This window comes from Salmo salar, chromosome ssa01, assembly GCF_905237065.1.
Source record: "Salmo salar chromosome ssa01, Ssal_v3.1, whole genome shotgun sequence".
NCBI lineage: Eukaryota > Metazoa > Chordata > Actinopteri > Salmoniformes > Salmonidae > Salmo > Salmo salar.
In genome coordinates this window covers 138,386,641-138,407,760 of record NC_059442.1, presented here as the reverse complement: position 1 = coordinate 138,407,760, position 21,120 = coordinate 138,386,641, and the positions used below count along the sequence as shown (strand labels likewise).

The 21,120-nt window shown below is 43.0% G+C and overlaps 1 protein-coding gene across 1 annotated transcript in view; it reads left to right on the top strand.

Moving 5' to 3' along the window:
- LOC106565566 (myosin-IIIb) overlaps nucleotides 1-14,391 on the top strand; it is a 54,769-nt gene extending 40,378 nt beyond the window's left edge. Inside the window, exons 19-30 of the mRNA XM_014132834.2 lie at nucleotides 4,543-4,628; nucleotides 4,760-4,807; nucleotides 4,939-4,986; nucleotides 6,802-6,893; nucleotides 7,360-7,533; nucleotides 9,860-9,981; nucleotides 10,287-10,480; nucleotides 10,578-10,667; nucleotides 10,826-10,991; nucleotides 11,240-11,611; nucleotides 13,675-13,747; nucleotides 14,022-14,391. Coding sequence (XP_013988309.1) covers nucleotides 4,543-4,628; nucleotides 4,760-4,807; nucleotides 4,939-4,986; nucleotides 6,802-6,893; nucleotides 7,360-7,533; nucleotides 9,860-9,981; nucleotides 10,287-10,480; nucleotides 10,578-10,667; nucleotides 10,826-10,991; nucleotides 11,240-11,611; nucleotides 13,675-13,747; nucleotides 14,022-14,029 — 1,473 coding nt within the window. The 3' untranslated portion in view covers nucleotides 14,030-14,391. The remainder of the gene's footprint in view (nucleotides 1-4,542; nucleotides 4,629-4,759; nucleotides 4,808-4,938; nucleotides 4,987-6,801; nucleotides 6,894-7,359; nucleotides 7,534-9,859; nucleotides 9,982-10,286; nucleotides 10,481-10,577; nucleotides 10,668-10,825; nucleotides 10,992-11,239; nucleotides 11,612-13,674; nucleotides 13,748-14,021) is intronic.
- The last annotated feature ends 6,729 nt before the right edge of the window (nucleotides 14,392-21,120 follow it).

Sequence of the window (21,120 nt, the reverse complement as noted above, 5' to 3'; positions counted from 1 at the left end):
CTTCTAAAATGATGAACTTGGATTAGCTAACACAACGTGCCATTGGAACACAGGAGTGATGGTTGCTGATAATGGGCCTCTGTACGCCTATGTAGATATTCCATAAAAAATCTGCCGTTTCCAGCTACTATTGTCATTTACAACATTAACAATGTCTACACTGTATTTCTGATCAATTTGATGATATTTGAATGGACAAAAAAATGTGCTTTTCTTTCAAAAACAAGGACCTTTCTAAGTGACTCCAAACTTTTGAACGGAATCAAATCAAATGTATTGGTCACATACACATGGTTAGCAGGTGTTAATGCAAGTGTAGCGAAATGCTTGTGCTTCTAGTTCCGACCATGCAGTAATATCTAACAAGTAATCTAACAATTCCACAACAACTACCTTGTACACACAAGTGTAAAGGAATGAATACGAATATGTACATAAAAATATATAAATGAGTGATGGCCGAACGGCATAGGCAAGATGTAATAGATGGTATAGAGTACAGTATATACATATGAGATGGGTATGAAAACATATAAAGCAGCATTGTTTAAGGTGGCTAGTGATACATTACATCAGGATGGCAAGATGCAGTAGATGGTATAGAGTACAGTATATACATATGAGATGAGTAATGTAGGTTATGAAAACATAAAGTGGCTAGTGATACATCTAATTACATCAAGATGGCAAGATGCAGTAGATGGTATGGCGTACAGTATATACATATGAGATGAATAATGTAGGTTATGTAAACATTATCTAATATAAAGTGGCAAGTGATAAATTGATTACATCAATTTTCCCATTATTAAAGTGGCTTGAGTTGAGTCAGTATGTTGGCAGCAGCCACTCAATGTTAGTGATTGCTGTATAACAGTCGTCTGGCCTTGAGATAAAAGCAGTTTTTCAGTCTCTCGGTTCCAGCTTTGATGCACCTGTACTGACCTCGCCTTCTGGATGTTAGCGGGGTGAACAGGCAGTGGCTCGGGTGGTTGCTGTCCTTGATGATCTTTTTGGCCTTCCTGTGACATCGGGTGGTGTAGGTGTCCTGGAGGGCAGGTAGTTTGCACCCGGTGATGCATTTTGCAGACCTCACTACCCTCTGGAGAGCCTTCAGGTTATGGGCGGAGCAGCTGCCGTACCAGGCAGTGATACAGCCCGACAGGATGCACTCGATTGTGCATCTGTAAAAGTTTGAGTGTTTTTGGTGACAAGCCACATTTCTTCAGCCTCCTAAGGTTGAAGAGGCGCTGCTGCGCCTTCTTCACCACGCTGTCTGTGTGGGTGGACCATTTCATTTTGTTCGTGATGTGTACGCCGAAGAACTTAAAACTCTCCACCCTCTCCACTACTGTCCCGTCAATGTGGATAGGGGGCTGCTCCCTCTGCTGTTTCCCGAAGTCCACGATCATCTCCTTTGTTGACATTGAGTGCGAGGTTATTTTCCTGACACCACACTCCGAGGGCCCGCACCTCCTCCCTGTAGGCTGTCTCGTCGTTGTTGGTAATCAAGCCTACCACTGTAGTGTCGTCTGCAAACTTGATGATTGAGTTGGATACGTGCATGGCCACGCAGTCGTGGGTGAACAGGGAGTACAGAAGAGGGCGCACCCTTGTGGGGACCCTGAGAACGCACCCTTGTGGGGACCCAGTGTTGAGGATCAGCGGGGTGGAGATGTTGTTACCTACACTCACCACCTGGGGTCAGCCCGTCAGGAAGTCCAGGACCCAGTTGCACAGGGCGGGGTCGAGACCCAGGGTCTCAAGCTTAATGACGAGTTTGGAGGGTACTATGGTGTTAAATGTTGAGCTGTAATCGATGAACAGCATTCTTACATAGGTATTCCTCTTGTCCAGATGGGTTAGGGCAGTGTGCAGTGTGATGGCGATTGCGTAGTCTGTGGACCTATTGGGTCAGTAAGCAAATTGGAGTGGGTCTAGGTTGTCAGGTAGGGTGGAGGTGATATGGTCCTTGACTAGTCTCTCAAAGCACTTCATGATGACGGAAGTGAGTGCTACAGGGCGATAGTCATTTAGCTCAGTTACCTTAGCTTTCTTGGGAACAGAAACAATGGTGGCCCTCTTGAAGCATGTGGGGACAGCAGACTGGGATAAGGTTTGATTGAATATGTCTGTAAACACACCAGCCAGCTGGTCTGCACATGCTCTGGGGATGCAGTCTGGGCCTGCAGCCTTGCGAGGGTTAACACGTTTAAATGTTTTACTCACGTTGGCTGCAGTGAATGAGAGCCCGCAGGTTTTGGTAGCGGGCCGTGTTACTGGCACTGTATTGTCCTCAAAGCGAGCAAAAAAGTTGTTTAGTCTGTCTGGGAGCAAGGCATCGTGATCTGCGACGGGGCTGGTTTTTCTTTTGTACTCCGTGATTGACTGTAGACCCTGCCACATACCTCTAGTGTCTGAGCCGTTGAACTGCGACTCCACTTTGTCTCTGTACTGATGCTTAGCTTGTTTGATTGCCTTGCGGAGGGAATAGCTACACTGTTTATATTCGGTCATGTTTCCGGTCACTTTGCCCTGATTAAAAGCAATGGTTCGCGCATTCAGTTTTGTGTGAATGCTGCCATCAATCCACGGTTTCTGGTTGGGGAATGTGTTAATAGACGCTGTTGGTACGACATCACCGATGCACTTGTAAATTAACTCGCACACCTAGTCAGCGTATTCGTCAATGTTGTTGTTCGCAGCAATGCGGAACATATCCCAGTCCACGTGATCAAAGCAATCTTGAAGCGTGGAATCCGATTGGTTGGACCAGCGTTGAACAGACCGGAGGGTGGGAGCTTCCGGTTTTAGCTTCTGTCTATCGGCTGGGAGCAACAAAATGGAGTCGTGGTCAGCTTTTCCAAAGGAAGGGCGGGGGAGGACCTTATATGCGTCGCGGAAGTTAGAATAACAGTGGTCTAGGGTTTTGCCCGCCCTGGTAGCACAACCGATATGCTGATAGAATTTGGGGAGCCTTGTTTTCAGATTAGCCTTGTTAAAATCCCCGGCTACAATAAATGCAGCCTCAGGATATGTGGTTTCCAGTTTACATAGAGTCCAGTGAAGTTCTTTCAGGGCCGTCGATGTGTCTGCTTGGGGGGGGGGTATACACGGCTGTGATTATAATCGAAGATAATTATCTTGGTAGATAATGCGGTCGGCATTTGATAGTGAGGAATTCTAAGTCAGGTGAACAAAATGACTTGAGTTCCTGTATGTTGTTATGATCACACCACATCTCGTTAATGATAAGGCATACACCCCCACCCTTCTTCTTACCAGAGAGATGCTTGTTTCTGTCGGCGCGATTCGTGAAGAAACCAGGTGGCTGTACTGACTCAGATAGCGTGTCTCGAGTGAGCCATGTTTCCGTGAAACAAAGAACGTTACAGTCTCGGATGTCTCTCTGGAATGCTACCTTTGCTTGGATTTCGTCTACCTTGTTGTCAAGAGACTGGACATTGGCGAGTAGTATGCTCGGGAGCGGTGCGCGATGTGCCCGTCTACGGAGCCTGACCAGAAGTCCGCTCCGTCTGCCCCTTCTTCTGCGGCTCTGTTGTTTTGGCTCGCCGGCTGGGATCCGATCCATTGTCCTGAGTGGTGGACCAAACAGAGGATCCGCTTCGGGAAAGTCGTATTTCTGGTTGGTGAGTTGACGTTGCTCTTATATCCAATAGTTCCTTCCGACTGTATGTAATAAAACCTAAGATTACCTGGGGTAACAATGTAAGAAGTAACACATAAAAAAGCAAAATACTGCATAGTTTCCTAGGAACGCGAAGCGAGGCGGCCATCTTTGTCGGCACCGGAAGTTGTTCTGCTACTGCTCTGCGTAGTGTATGTGAACAGTGCACAGTTTTCAATGCTAAAAGTTTTATAAACACAGTATTGATCTATATTGTGGTTTGGGCCAACTTCAGAGAGGGTTGTGTTCAGTAGGCATGAAATGGAAGAAAACGGACTGGAACTATCTGAACTTGACCAATAAGAAACACTTTGCAAAGCGTTTTGCTTCAGTGTGCCCTAATGAACAAGACCCAGTCCCAGGTATGGTTATCAGTGGTTAGCTAAGCAGCAGCATCTAGGCACTAGGTTAGTGTGTCAGTGTCTGACTGACTGACGGGTGGCGTGTTAATAGGAAGTAGATTTGGAAACAATGGTTAATAACTGAAATAACTGAGATTGTGGTGGGTAGTCTGTGTTGAAGCTGATTTAACTTCTTATTCATTACATATGTATGTGGTTATAATGGCATAAGATGTTTACACTGTTCATCATTGAGCTCTCTGCTGTAGCTCTGTTGCCCTCTATAAGCAAGACTAGGTTAAATCGTTTTCTTTTAAACAATCCCTCCCCCTTATCACCATCATAACTGTGCTTTATGTTACATCGCCACCTGCTGTTCAGCTTTGACATTGCATTTAGTTGTTAAAGTAAGTACAGTAGGTCTCTGATATGGGCATCAATTACACCTGATTCTGCTTGGGGTATGTGGAACATATATTATATGATAACAAAGGATAATTGAAATGTTTCCAGCTAAGATACAACGGCCTGCTAGAAACCATCAGGATACGAAGAGATGGCTTCTCCTGGCGACCATCGTTCAAAGAATTTGCTCAGAGGTGTGTGTGCATTAATTGTAGCATGGCTACTGCAATCTTGGCCAACAAAAAAATTGGATGTATGATATTGCTGTGCACTGCAGTTTTATTTTCAGCACACCATGCTAAAATCTTCTGTCTCCCCTCTTCAGGTACAACATTCTGCTGATGAAGCCAGATTTACCACTAACCAAGGAAAGGTATGTATAAAGACACTTGCACTCATTCCTGCAATTAAAAAAGATGACACACACCAACATCATGTTAGGGGATTTCGTAGACATTTGTCCATCTTATTAAATGTAACTTGTGTGGTTGGTGTCTTTTTCAGCTGCCTGTCCATCCTCAACACTACTGAGATACATGGCTGGAAGTGTGGGTAAGGCTTCATTAGTTGCCCTTGTTGTGTTCAATGAATTGGTCTAGAAAATGATTTGCCACGATCCGTCTGAGAAGACTAACTTACTTACTGCTGAATCTTCCTGTAACAAAGCTTTCATAACTTCATCCAAGCATGTCATTCAGGCTGTATTCCAATCAGATGATTCATGTTTTTATGCTGGAAGGAACAAGTCAGTGAATAGTTGATTTAGATTTCAGTTTCAATATATTTGGATCGCTGCCTACATTGAGACGTGGGAACACTCATTACTAATAATTCTCCCAGGTTCCAACTCGCCTAGTCTAAAATTCAGTCTTATAAAACTGTCAACTGAAAATCAGTCTGTCAAAAACAGCTCATTCTTCAGTTCACAGCTGTGTTGTCTTTGGCTTGTGAGGACAGCGCAGGGTTTATATTGACTAAAGATCTTTATCTCAATTGTACTCTTTCACCCTCTCGGTCCCTGCTCTTGCTTTCTCCTGCTGTGTGGCTCTTTAGAAATGTCCACAAATTACACTACATGACGAAAGGAATGTGGACACCTGCTCGTTGAACATCTAATTCCAAAATCATTGACATTAATATGGAGTTGGTCTCCCCTTTACTGCTATAACAACCTCCACTGTTCTGGGAAGGCTTTCCACTAGATGTTGGAACATTGCTGCGGGGACTTGCTTCCATTCAGCCACAAGAGCATTAGTGAGGTCAGGCAGTGATTTTGGGCGAATAGGCCTGGCTTGCAGTTGGTGTTCCAATTCATCCCAAAGGTGTTCGATGGGGTTGAGGTCAGGGCTGTGTGCAGGCCAGTCAAGTTCTTCCGCACTGATCTCTACAAACCTTTTCTGTATGGACTTCGCTTTGTGCACAGTAGCATTGTCATGCTGTAACAGGAAAGGGCCTTCCCCAAACTGTTCCCTCAAAGTTGGAAGCACAGAATCGTCTACAATGTGTATGCTGTAGCGTTAAGATGTCCCTTCACTGGAACTAAGGGGTCTAGCCCAAACCATGAAAACAACCCCAGAACATTATTCCTCCTCCACCAAACTTTACAGTTGGTACTATGCATTTGTGCAGGTACCGTTCTCCTGGCATCCGCCAAACTGATTTGTCTGTTGGACTGCCAGATGGTGAAGTGTGATTCATCACTACAGAGAACTCGTTTCCACTGGTCCAGAGTCCATTGGCAGTAAGCTTTACACCACTCCAGCCAACGTTTGGCATTGTGCATGGTGGTTAGGCATGTATCGGTTGCTCGACCATGGAAACACATTTCATGAAGCTCCGTACAAACAGTTATTGTGCTGATGTTGCTTCCAGAGGCAGTTTGGAACTCGGTAGCGAGTGTTGCAACCGAGGACAGATGACAGATGAGCTGCTGTTGCTCCTAGACCTTTCCACTTCACAATAACAGCACTTACAGTTGAACGGGGCAGCTCTAGCAGGGCAAAAATTTGACAAACTGACAATCCTGTGACAGTGCCACGTTAAAATTCACTGAGCTCTTCAGTAAGGCCATTCTACAGCCAATGTTTGTTTTGTCTATGGAGATTGCATGGCTGTGTGCTTGATTTTATACACCTGTCAGCATCAGTTGTGGCAGAAATATCAGAATCCACTAATTTTAAGGGGTGTCCACATACTTTTGTATATATAGTGTATGAATATGGCTTAATGACAGTACTGAAGTTGATTGGAAATCTTTCTCTCTAATTTTCTCTCTGATTTAACAGCGCTTTATGCAACAATTCCCCGTGCAAATAGCGCTCAATATCTATAAACATTGTTTAAACTGTCTCTCTCTTTTTGTGGCAGCTCGTCTCGTATGTTCTTTAAGTATTGGCACCAGGAGGAGTTGGCCAGGCTGTTAGAGAGACTTGGCAAGGCAGCGCTTGTCATCCAGAAAGGTAAGGGCCACAAACTGTAGTCTCTGGAACATAATCTCTCAAATGTCTGTCAAAGTAATTGAATTGGTATCTGTGAGATGTTGCTGCTTTGGAACTCAGGCCTGAGGGTAAAAACCCTTTCAGGTCGCTAGACTAGGTTATTATCATTGAAGTAAACATTGAAATAAATCATGATGGGACATGATTAAACAAACATTACCATCAGCAAGATGCATGCAGTTTTAAGGGCGACCTTCAGTCTTTGCGTTGCGACCCCTCACCCCACTGCAAGATAGATGATAATTTCTCTGGCATACTGTCTGGTATCTTGATTTCATGGCCTGTGCTTACTGTAGCATCATTTTGCATCGTAATGTGGTCCTTTATAACAAATACCATTCATTAGTAATGTTTCTCTCCTCCCTACATCTCTCCTTTCTATGTCTCATCACTGCATCTCTCTCTCTTCACATTCTCACTGTTGCAGACTACCGTTCACTGCGCTGCAGGAGGAAGTACTTGTCCCTGCTGGTGGAGGTGCACAGACAGAGGCAGGCCCAGAGAGAGAGGGCGGAGAGAGAAGCCAGGGAGGAGGAGGAGAAGAGGCAGGAGCTGGAGGAGGAGATGAGGAGGCGACTGGACATGGAGCAGGAGAACAAGAGTAAGGAAGCAGAATATCTCTCTCTCCCTCTCTTACTCACCTACAGTTCATTAGGAAAGTATTCAGACCTTCCCTTTTTCCACTTTTTGTTACTTTTTGTTACGCCTTATTCTAAAATGTATTAAAAAAAAGTTTTTTAGAAAAATTAGCAAATTTATAAAAAAATTGAAAACAAATACCTTATTTACATAAGTATTCAGACCCTTTGCTATGAGCCTCGAAATTGAGCTCCAGGTGCATCCTGTTTCCATTGATCCTCCTTGATGTTTTTACAACTTGATTGGAGTCCATCTGTGGTAAATTTAAATTGATTGGACATGATTTGGAAAGGCACACACCTGTCTATATAAGGTCCCACAGTTGACAGTGCATGTCAGAGCAAAAACCAAGCCATGAGGTCGACGCAAAATCCTCCGAGACAGGATTGTGTCAAGGCACAGATCTGGGGAAGGGTACCAAAAAATGTCTGCAGCATTGAAGGTCTCCAAGAACACCATGGCCTCCGTCATTCTTAAAAAGAAATTTGGAACCACCAAGACTCTTTCTAGAACTGTCCGCCCAGCCAAACTGAGCAATCGGTTGAAAAGGGCCTTGGTCAGGGAAGTGACCAAGAACTCGATGGTCACTCTGACAGAGCTCCAGAGTTCCTCTGTGGAGATGGGTGAACCTTCGAGAAGGACAACCATCTCTGCAGCTCTCCACCAATCAGGCCTTTACTGTAGAGTGGCCAGACGGAAGCCACTCCCCAGTAAAAGGCACATGATAGCCTGCTTGGCGTTTGCCAAAAGGCACCTAAAGGACTCTCAGACCATGAGAAACAAGATTCTTTGGTCTGATGAAACCAAGATTGAACTCTTTGGCCTGAATGCCAAGTGTCATGTCTGGAGGAAAGCTGGCACCATCCCTATGAGCATGGTGGTGGCAGCATTATGCTGTGGGGATGTTTTTCAGCAGCAGTGACTGGGAGACTAGTCAGGACCGAGGAAAAGATGAACGGAGCAAAGTACAGAGATCCTTGATGAAAACCTGCTCCAGAGCACTCCGGACCTCAGACTGGGGCGAAGGTTCACCTTCCAACAGGACAGCGACCCTAAGCACACAGCCAAGACAACGCAGGAGTGGCTTCGGGACAAGTCTCAATGTCCTTGAGTGGCCCAGCCAGAGCCTGGACTTGAACCCGGTCTCTGGAGAAACCTGAAAATAGCTGTGCAGCAACGCTCTCCATCCAACCTAACAGAGGTTCTGCAGAGAAGAATGGGCGAAACTCCCCAAATACAGGTGTGCCAAGCTTGTAGCATCATACCCAAGAAGACTCGAGGCTGTAATCGCTGCCAAAGGTGCTTCAACAAAGTACTGATTAAGCTGTCTGAATACGTAAATGTGATGTTTCAGTAGTTTTTTGATAAATTTGAAAATAAATATCTAACAACCTGGTTTTGCTTTGTCATTGTGGGGTATTGTGTATAGACTGATGAAGAGAAAAAAATAACTATTTAATCCATTTTAGAATAAGGCTGAAACATGGAAAAAGTCAAGGGGTCTGAATACTTTCCGAATGCACTGTATCTCCCTTACTGACATTCACCTACTTGTTCTGTTTCTCCCTAACGCTGTTCTATTTTTGTTCTTTACCTCCACCCTTCTTCGAACTCTCTCTCTAACCCTCTGTGCACATTGACAAACACATTTCAGTATGACTTAAATCAATAATTCAGCATTCAAGAATGTGTAATGATCCTTGTCACTCACTGTATGAATACACGGAGTGTACACAACATTAAGAACATTGTCCTAATATTAAGTTACACCACCCCCTTTTGCCCTCAGAACAGCCTCAATTCACCAGGGGTGTCAAAAGCGTTCCACAGGGATGCTGGCCCATGTTGACTCCAATGCTTCCCATGGTTATGTCAAGTCCTGTGGGTGGTCGACCATTCTTGATACACATGGGAAACTGTTGTGTGAAAACACAGACCGCAACGTTGCAGTTCTTGACACAAACCAGTCTGCCTGGCACCTACTATCATACCCCGTTCAAAGGCACTTAAATCTTTTGTCTTGCCCATTCACCCTCTGAATGGCACACGTACACAATCCATGTCTCAATTGTCTCAAAGGTTAAAGAAGGATTTTTAAGCCGTCTCCTCACCTTCATCTACACTGATTGAAGTGGATTTAAAAAGTGACATCAATAAGGAATCATAGCTTTCACCTAGAGTCACCTGGTCAGTCGATGGGATTGAAAGAGCAGTTGTTCTTAATGTTTAGTACTGCCAGTGTAGCTTTGAGTGCTGTGTTAACTGGGGTGGGTGGGTGTGTGTCTCAGGGCCATTCTCTCCACCTGTGCCCCTACCCAGGAGAAAGAAGCCACAGCCCCAGCCTCGCTCTATCCTGCCCACTGCTACCCACCTGGCTCCTGTCCCACGGCCCCGCAGCAAACAGTTTGAGGTGAGCCATACTCAAGAGTCTACACTGGTAACCTTGATTTTAATTGAGAACTGTAAGAAGTAATTTGCAGGAAATAATCTCATGTTGATCCTCAATGTTTTAAATATCTCTGGTGCTAGCAAGCACTGGCTAGCCCACAGACAGCATGTTGGTGGGAACCATGCTATTGACTGATCTTGTACCCTTCGGCAATCGATCTCCCACTCTATACCCTGACATCCATTACCAGTCTTTGATGACTAAATTTGACCCTAAACTGAGCCTTAAACGACCCTACGATTTACGGTTCCCTCTGTCTCTCCAAGGCCACTCCCTTTGATAACCTGGAGGTGCATATTGGACTGGCTGAGCTGGTGGGCCAGGTAGGGGGAGAGGAGCGAGCCAGGGAGAGGAGCAAGAAGAGGAAGAACACCATCCGCTGGTTCAAGGAGACGCAGGCCCGTAAGGTGGTCCACAATGGAGCCTTCCCCTGCTGGTTCCATGGCATGATTACACGCAGGTCAGTAAGAGAGGATGTCAAATGCACATGTACGCAAATTCTCATTCCGATTTCATTGTGGTTTTAACAAGTCTCACTGTGTATGTCTCCTTTACAGACAAGCAGAGGATCTGATGACGGACAAGCCTGTGGGCTGTTTTCTGATTCGTGTGGGACAGAGCCGGGAGGGCTACACACTAACATATAAGTAAGACTGAGGATGACAAACTGGATTTAAACACAGATTCATCCACCAAATGACACAGGAGACATTAAACCCCTAACCTCCCGTTTGGACCTCATCCTTTGTGACCTATGTGTACCCTTTACCCTCTGACCTTGGCCTCTCCGTCTATCCGCTGTCAGGGGGGCGAACCGCTGCAGGCACTTTATGATTGAGATGCAGTCCAATGGGAAGTATGTGATCCTGGGGGAGGATAAGGCTCATCCCTCCCTGCCTGATCTGGTGCAGCACCACAGCCAGGTGGGCATCAAGCCCTTCAACGAGCTGCTCAGCACGCCCTGTGGACAGGTCAGCATCGGGTCAAACCCCATTTAGGGTCTGCCTCCTGTCAAATACTGTCTTGAATATATCCACAGTTGGAACAGGGTCTGCCAGGACCTGTGTGCAATACTGAACAGTAACAATGGGTCATCAAACATTTATGTAGTCTGGGAAGAGCCATAAGCTTTTCAGAAAGCTTATAGCAAGTATTTTACAATCTACATGCATGGACTGTTTCAGATTTAATGTAAGCAAATTTGAATCTGCTGTTTCAGACATGTGACCAGAACACAGACTACGAGGACTTGAAGGGCCTGGACCTCCTGGCTACAGCCAACCACGGGAGCCCCAAGTCTGGGGAGGAGGGCGAGTCAACCCCCGACCCCGTCCACCTGGAGCTCCAGCGGCTCTTCCTGCCCCCGGGGCAGAGCCCCAGCCTGGAGTCCCAGAGACCCCCTGTCCTCAGGCGGATATCTGACCGAAGACACCGGGCCGAGGCTGGAGGAGGGGAGGCCCGCGGAGGGAGGAGAGGGGAGAGAGGAGAGGGGGAAGAAGAGGAGGATGAGACTGACCACAAGAGCAGGTCATTCCCCCGGTTGTATCCTTCCATCCGATTGGCTATGAGGGAGATCCAGCAGATCCAACAGGTGAGAGGCAATGATGAGAAGAGGGAGAAAGGATGGATAAATGGAGGGAAAGAGAGATGTAGAGGCAGACTTTAATGTGTGATTGAACACATGGTGTAGAGTTGAATGGCCTATGTATTAATGCTGGATCCAGGTTATCATTGTTTATCAATGAAATTACACACCTTGAAATGTCAGTCTATAGAACTGATTGGGTACATTTTGGTCTATTGCTAGAACTGGTGTAGGTACATCTGCGTATAGATAGCAGTCATTATATGGTGTTGTTGAACCATTTAAAGGGCATCTGCACTTCCTGATTTGACCTCGTTTTTCATCAATGCTCATTTAAGAAATGCCAGCGGCCATGACTGAAGGCAAACTAATTGTCTTGGGGGGGTGTGGTTTGATGTGGGTGTTTCTTGGGTGTTTTTGCCATTCAATCACAACAGAAGGACAGTAGCTAACCAGTTTGAGTTGAAACATTATTGAAAGCAACCTGGCAACATGCATCAAACATGTCATCAGGTTTGCGTGATTATGAGCTAGCTAGCTAACAGGGAGCAAACATGTTAGGTACAATGTTAGCAATGCATATCTTCCTCTCAAATTTGGATTTGTTTTATTTAATCTTTATTTAACTAGGCAAGTCAGTTAAGAACAATTGTGCGCCACCCTATGGGACTCCCAATCAAGTCCGGATGTGATAAAGCCTGGATTTGAACCAGGGTGTCTGCAGTGACGCCTCTTGCACTGAGATGCAGTGCCTTAGACCGCTGCACCACTCGGGAGCCATAGTAAGGCTGATGGAGCAGTTCAGAATGCTCCATCGTTCACATTTTAGGTGCAGCAATGTGCACACGGCGGTAGATCTGCGCGCAAATGTTCCAAAATTCAATTTACGGATAAATACCGTTCTAAAATGCACACCACTCATGCGAGCGGTTTCATGGACAGAGATGGAAAGGTAGAAAGAGGGGAGATCTAAAGATGCAACAACCATCATGGGTTGCTAATATAACTAGGATAATGCCTTTGACTGATAGACAATGAAAGAAAGTTGAAAGAAAACCAATAGAACAGGAGAACGCATATGAGGAAGTCTATAAAATAATTGTCTCCACATTTCTATGGTGCATTTTGGCTATAGGCTACTTTGAAGCAAGCAACATGCCTCGTAATATGAAGTAAAACATCCAGGTTTCTCATTTAATTAATAAGAGGGCGCCTTTCCTTCGCTGGGCGGGCCGTTTGGGGAAAATATGTCAAAGTTAGAGTATACCCACTTCTCCAGGCGCCACTACACCACTGCTACTTACCAACAACACACCAGTCTCAGGTTTGATTGTTTGACAGCCCAAGTAGAAACTAGTCAGATGTAATCCATATCCTGGCAATCTGTCCAAGTTTGTTGAATAACTTTATGGAATTCCATTTTCACTAGAGTAGCTATTTCCCAAGAAAGGGCAAGTACTAACCACACGTCTTGTCTGGGGAAGAGGTTCCAGTCGGCAAGTTTTCTTTGAGTGACCCCGGTGCCCCGTGTGGTTGGGGTTTACAGATTTTTGACCATTCTATTGCTCCTCCTTAGGGGATGTCTCTGCCTGCCCAGGGTACCGGGCCATGCAAAGCGACGCAGTCACTTACCAAACTCTGTTTTGGACGACACTGACTTTATGAACAATAGCGGTGTGGGTAAAATCACTGGGGGGGGATTAAATAAGATATTACAACCTATGTGTTGTGATAATTGCGTTGTTTGCTCTATAACCTGTTAGTTCATATGCCTTGCGACCGTGATATATATACAGTTGAAGTCGGAAGTTTACATACACCTTAGCCAAATACATTTAAACTTTTTCACGATTCCTGACATTTAATCCTAATAAAAATGCCCTGTCTTAGGTCAGTTAGGATCACCACTTTATTTTAAGAATGTGAAATGTCAGAATAATAGTAGAAAATGATTTATTTCAGCTTTTATTTTCATCACATTCCCAGTGGGTCAGAAGTTTACATGCACTCAATTAGTATTTGGTAGCATTGCCTTTAAATTGTTTAACGTGGGTCAAACGTTTCTGCAGCATTTTCCAGATGGCCAGGATCAGAGCCCCTCTATCTCTCACAGTACCACCAACCCCTCCTGGAGGAAGACCGGTAGGTCTTGCATGGCATAACATTGTGCAAAATATTGTTTTTAGACATGTCTCAATCATATAGAATAGGGAATGATGTCAGCTCTATTCATTCACATTTCATTACATTCCCACGCTGCCTCCCAAAACATAACACACCATAATGTTGTGCTTGTCTGAGTGTGCACGCCTTTCTTCCTGCATGTATTTTATATACATATAAATAACCAACACCTTTTTCAAGCAGAATCAAGTAGTGGTTTACACTGACTTAAGCCTTTTTTTGTCTGTTACAGATTCATAACCCATGGGATGGAGGGAGTTAATGCTATTTGTTGTTTTTCCCCAACTGAATGAGTTAACTGGACCATATTCTGTCTAAGCTTTATCCATGAACAAATTGTAAGGAGATACTTCCTTGTTTACTAGTATTTTATTGATGTTTTATTTTGTAACGATTTTAATTTACATGTGTTAATGAGTTTTATGTTTCTGATTGTATTGTTGTTTTATATGTTTATTTAAATGTAAATTATGCTGTGGGAATTCTGTGATTTACTGAATATTTTTATTTGTTTACATTTTAGATATCTGGTTGTCAATTTTTTTTTTTTTCTTCCCTCATAATAAAATCTGCATGTGTTAACACATCATGGCTCTCTTTCACTTCAGTCATCAGTGAGTTTTTTTTTACCGTTAAAGAATCAGCCAATAGGCACGCAGACCTGTAGAGGAGTGGTTTTGTTTTTTAACTTATATATTACCAGCCAGTGACCACATTCAGAGTTGTATACAGATCAGAACAGGCAAACAGGAGTCTGACACTGGGACATAGATCTAAAGCAACCAAATTAGACAGTGGCATAGATCTAAATCAACCAGATACTGTAGGACTCCAAATCTCCTTGATGGATCTCAGGGTTCTGGCTTTTGTGCTGTGTCTCACCATCTACTCCATCCAAGGTAATGTGATGCACCAGTGAAAATTGTATTAATATACTGTGTGCACAACTCCAGTCCTTGAGGGGTGTGATCTTGCTGGTTTTTAATTGCTCTGGAATTTAATTGATTCAGTATTGATGGATTTTCATTAGGCATTTTTGGGGATTGGTTATTCATCTGTTACTCAGGAATATCATGTGAATTCTGGATCTTTGTGTAGTTCTGACATGGTTACTGTAATTATATAACTGCCTCTTTCAGGAGCCATTCCAAAATGTTGTGTTGGGACATCCAGGAACATTCCTTTGAGCGTACTAATGCGAGTGGAGCGATATGATGTCCAACACAGCCATGGTGCATGTGAGATCGACGCTCTTGTGTGAGTCCTCACCACTTGTCCTGTAATGTCACAATTTCTCTAAAGAAAATAGTGCATATAGATTGCATGTAGGCAGTGGTGGAAAAAGTACTCAATTGTCATACTTGAATAAAAGTAAAGATACCTTTTTAATAGAATATGACTCAGTCACCCAGTAAAATACTACTTGAGTAAAAGTCAAAGTATTTGGTTTTAAATATACTTAAGTATCACAAGTAAATGGAATTGCTAAAATGTACTTAAGTATCAAAAGCATAAATACTTTCAAATTCCTTATACTAAGCAAACCAGACAGCACAATTTTTGTTATATATATTTTTTTATTGATCGATATTTGATCGCTATTTTTTTTTTATTGATCGAAAATATATGGAGTGGAAAGTACATTATTTTTCTTTAGGAATGTAGTGAAGTAAAAGTTGGCAAAAATATTTAAAAAACTACTTAAGTAGTACTATAAAGTATTTTTAATTAAGTACTTTACACCACTGCATGTAGGGCAGGCTACTGTCTTCGCTAACACAACAACCCCCATAGGCATGCCAGAAAAGATAGAGTAGCTTGTCTAACTTGATTATCCTGAAATGGCTTGGTAGCTAGTTATGAGGTTCGGGGATTGAGAACCTATCTAGCTGACTAGCTAAAGCCAACTTCATAAAATTGCTAGGTGGCTTGTATTATACAGAAACATTTTTTAATTTAAAAAAAATGTATTTATCATGAAGGAATAAATAGGTACATGGCTTGTTCTAATTAATTTACAAACATACCTCCTGCGAGTCCTGCCCATCACTTGCAGCTAAAATCATATCAAACTCTTTCTCCTCCTCCACTGATACTGTCTGCACCACAGGAGGCTGCTGAAGGGAGGACATCTCATAATAATAATAATAATAATAACTGGAATGGAGTAAATGGAATGGTATTAAACAAATGGAAACCATGTTTTTGATGTCTTTGATACCATTCCACATATTCCTTCCAGCCATTACTATGAGCCCGTCCTCCCCAATTAAGGTGCTACCGGCCGCCTGTGGTCTGCACACACTATAGTGTCTAGTGTCCTGTCTACCATATCTTTGCTCCGTGGTGCACCTAGGAAGGAACCACTTACTGGGGAGAATGGGTGGGGGTGTACTCTTTGCCTGGTCCAGTCATTGTGCTCCCTCCGCAAAATACGGCTGACAGATCTTTTATATAAACAATTATAAAATGTGGGTTTAAAATGAAGTTTAGTAAATCATTTAACATCTGGAGAAAAACATATGGACAAATCTGAACAGATCTATGGGTATGACACCTCTGGTCTTATCTTTCAAGATTCCCTATTCACTTCTTCTGTTACACATGCCAATAACCATAAGACTGGCGCGAGTGTATTCCAGATACACATTTTCTATACAGATTATAGTTCCATTGTCATTAATGTGGTTGATTAGATGCAAAATACTTCTCCAGGCATTGTAAAGATCAGAGACGTACCTATATCTGGAATGCACCCTCGACGTCTCACTCTCTTCTTGTACTGTAGATTACATGCCAATGGGAGGAAGTACTGTGCAGACCCAAGAGTGAAGAAGGTCCTGGGAGTTGCCATGCAGATTAGGCAAACTCAACTGATGCGGAAAAAACTTAACTCAATCATGAGAAGATGAGGATATAGATTCTGCCAGCTCCCTACAGTGGAGTCACCATGACAACTTTGATTAATGTGTTTTAAATTCAAATCTTTTTGTTCTGTTTACAAATAAAAAAACATCTGTTTAAGTCGCCTTTTTATCATTTTCATATTTCACAGAAGTATGACTGATTTAATCATAAATTAATTGTGATTTTCAATTAACCCTAATTATCTTTTGCTTTATTAGCCAACTCAAATGTGGTGAATGACCAGCAATGACAACTCAAAATTGGTGAGGCTGAACAAAATGCACATGGATAAATTAAACAGCTTGTTGAATCTCCGATCAGTGAATGACTTCCTCTTCAACATACAGTCCGCTAAGTGATTAAATGAGTCAGTGGTTGGTGATCTGATCCAGGGTTTCCACTCAAGCAGCATAATTTGTGTTAATTAATTAGTCTCTAGAAGGCACTGCATTCCCCGAAACATTGATTATTAGGTTTACCCATGAAATTATTGGAAGCATATATAGAGTATATGTGACATATAAATTTTTTAAAAAAAAATTAAAAGTACAATTAATTTCTTTTAACCATATGGGTTACACCTCAGTGAAATAAAGGATTAAAACAATGGAAAGGATTTGAATGCATACATTTTTTAATTAATAAATGTTACACGTTCTTGTTGATGGAACGTTTTGAAGGGATTCCGCAAGCCTTTGCTGATAGCAGACAACATCCTGAAAAATATAGTGTTTGTGCTTCTTCTCCTCGGGTTTAGAACGAAGACCCTCAAGTGTAAACGTGACAGCTTTTGGCACTGCGCAGGGTGGTTGAGACGGGAGAGAAAGGTGACGTGAATATCAGCAGACCTACATAGTTTGTGTTCATCAAACGTGTTGGATTCGACATTTTGAACATTGAGATATTAAAGACATGATCGATCAGATGCATATTATATTAAGGAGTGAGATCTGTAGAAAGACAGTGGCTTTGGAATGTGTTGGGGGATGGGAGGAGAGCACCGTGTTGATACAGGAAAGACAGATGAACATCTGTGGATTAGGTAAGGTCAGGAGGTGAGGTCAGATCCCTTTAAGGGAGTAATAAGGGTTTGGTATCCTGTTACCCTTTTCCTGTTGAACCATAAAATGTAAGGATTGGAGAGAAGGAGTGTCTTAAGTGGGATGTATATAACTGATGTTGAGAAATGTTTTGCTGTCTGAATTACAGCTGTACAGAACCTTTAGGCAGAATTAAACTTGGCTAAAAAGCTTCTCTAGTTGTCCGTGAGTTATTTACTCTGAAAAATAAGAACCTAACAGATGGCGCTGCGAGCAGGATTCACCACGATTTGTAGTCAAACCAAAGAGTCCAGATCAGTGGAGCAGATCTGGCAACAAACAAGGTAGGCTAGTTCCTATATCTGTTTCCACTCATTTTGACATCTTGAGGAGATGAGAATCTTTGGGTGAACTAATTATGGGATACAGACCTGGAGAGCCTAAATTTAATTCTATAGGCCCATTGTGCAATATGTTTTTAGGTTTTGTGGAACATGAGTATTCATTGTTCGAGAGGAGGGAATGATGTATATTGACTAACTGATTTGAGAATGTGTTAGTATGTTTATAACTGTAGAAAATGCATTAGGAGTATAGTGTGTTATGGGTTAGATGTAATGATAGAGGAGTATCATTCCCAGACTATATTGTTACAGGAGATAGCTCATAGAAGAGAGATAGCAGCTAACTGTACACAATATGGGGATTTAGTTGAACATTACACATACCTAGATCATGGTAAGAGTAGAAGAGATAGTGATGGCATTTCAGACACTATGGTAAACTTTCAGGACACCTGTGCCTCTGGATTTTGTTAGGTTGGATATTATTCCCAACTCATAGATTTTTCTCCAATTTCTAACAGCCGGCGAACATTTGACAGATTACATGCAGGAGGTATTCTCACGGCAGGCGCTGTAGGGACAGTAACTGAAGGAGCAGTATTAGTAGCGAAGGATGCTATATTGATAGCATGGAATTGGGCTACTGTGCAAATGAGGGGTATTGTGAGACTGTAGTCATGGGCCATGTTGGAAGCAGCAATGGTTACTAAGCAGCAATGGTTACTTTAGTAGCATTGTTGGGATATCAGTTTATGACGACTCGTGTCACATGGATTGGTAACTGGGGGACCGATGGGAGGACAGGGGATGTAGTTATTCAAATTTCACAAATGATGTTGTCAGGAAATGACCCATGTGTTGCAGTGTGTATATCCTCAGGTGAAAACAGAGATAACCAAGGGCACGGGCTGAATACTGGAGATTGAGTGTACATCAAGAGACACCAGGCGGGGGTGTTGGGACAGCGTTGGTTTTGGACACACACTACTCCGTACAGTACCTGCAGCGGTAAAGATCATAATGTCTCTCCCTGGGGGGGTTGTTCTCACGTGAAGTGAGGTCTAGCTGCATAATGGGTGAGTGAAAACACCATGACAGAGGAAGCAGAGCAAGAGAGACTAGATTCCACTGTAAGACATACAGATGGGTTGGGTCTGGAAGCTACTCTACACATCATAGTTGGGTTGGGTTAGATGTTTTATTGGTTAATGCATCATATGATAGAGGGGTAATTGTACTCTGAACAAAATGTTGAAGGCATTGATGTGAATGCATATACAGTGCTGAGTTACCACAAGAGGATGTAACGTGGATTAGGGATACGCACTTGCATATCGGGTGACGTGCCTGTCGGTGTAATGGAGAAGATGGGGAACAAAGTGAAAATGACATGACCTGGGAACACCTCTCGGAACCTGGGGCCTAAAGGGGAAGACTGGGAGTAAGCATGAGGAAGCTTGTTAGAGCTTTCATTTTTGTGAAACTCCGCAGGAAAGTATCCGGGAGGCATAGAGTCAGGTGAAGAGAGAGTGGGAATTGTCAGGGTCTCAGACTTTGGTTTTCATGCATATATAATTATGCATAGCTTATCACATTGTTAATACTGTTATGTTTTGTGTGTCTTTTTGTTGCTTCCAAGTCTTGTGCTATTACTCTCTTAGGAACCAGAAGGGGGAAGTGGAGAAACTGAAAGCTGCTTCATCTGGCATATAACAAGATCGCAGATTCAGCTGGAATGGCATTTTGTTATGTGATGATAGATGGAATTAAAAAAGGGAGGAAATAAGAGGCCATACGTCTCTGAACTTCTAAACCTCGCGGTGAATGTTTGTTCATTGTTTGTTACATTTGTTAGTTTGTTTTAATTCATGTTTTATAATCATTAGTTCGTTTTTTTATTCATGTTTTATCATCATTGTTTAGCCATTTATTAGTAATTTCCAAGTTTATATAAATTGAACATTAGGATGCTATTGTTCAAGAGAAGGGACTGTTGGATTCGACATTTTGAACATTGAGATATTAAAGACATGATCGATCAGACGCATATTATATTAAGCAGTGAGATCTGTAGAAAAACAGAGTGGCTTTGGAATGTGTTGGGGGATGGGAGGAGAGCACCGTGTTGATACAGGAAAGACGGATGAACATCTGTGGATTAGGTAAGGTCAGGAGGTGAGGTCAGATCCCTTTAAGGGATTAATAAGGGTTTGGTATCCTGTTACCCTTTTCCTGTTGAACCATAAAATGTAAGGATTGGAGAGAAGGAGGAGTGTCTTAAGTGGGATGTATATAACTGTGATGGTGAGAAATGTTTTGCTTTCTGAATTACAGCTGTACAGAACCTTTGGGCAGAATTAAACTTGGTTAAAGCTTCTCTAGTGTCCGTGAGTTATTTACTCTGAAAAATAAGAACCTAACAGATGAAACATCAACGCTTATCTGTATTTTGCACATATTCATCCCCATGGGGACCCTGGTCCTGATCTGCCTCAGAAGACCGGACAACTAGACAAGTTGATCTGTCTCAGAGGACCAGACAACTAGACAAGCTGATCTGTCTCAGAGGACCAGACAACTAGACAAGCTGATCTGTCTCAGAGGACCAGACAACTAGACAAGCTGATCTATCTCAGAGGACCAGACAACTAGACAAGTTGATCTGTCTCAGAGGACCAGACAACTAGACAAGCTGATCTATCTCAGAGGACCAGACAACTAGACAAGCTGATCTGTCTCAGAGGACCAGACAACTAGACAAGCTGATCTGTCTCAGAGGACCAGACAACTAGACAAGCTGATCTGTCTCAGAGGACCAGACAACTAGACAAGTTGATCTATCTCAGAGGACCAGACAACTAGACAAGCTGATCTGTCTCAGAGGACCAGACAACTAGACAAGTTGATCTGCCTCAGAGGACCGGACAACTAGACAAGCTGATCTGCATGGTTTACCAACATTGGATTAAAACAAGCTTATATTTTGGGTTCTGATGGGGTAAGACAGCTCATGAGGAATTTATAAACATATATCATTCAT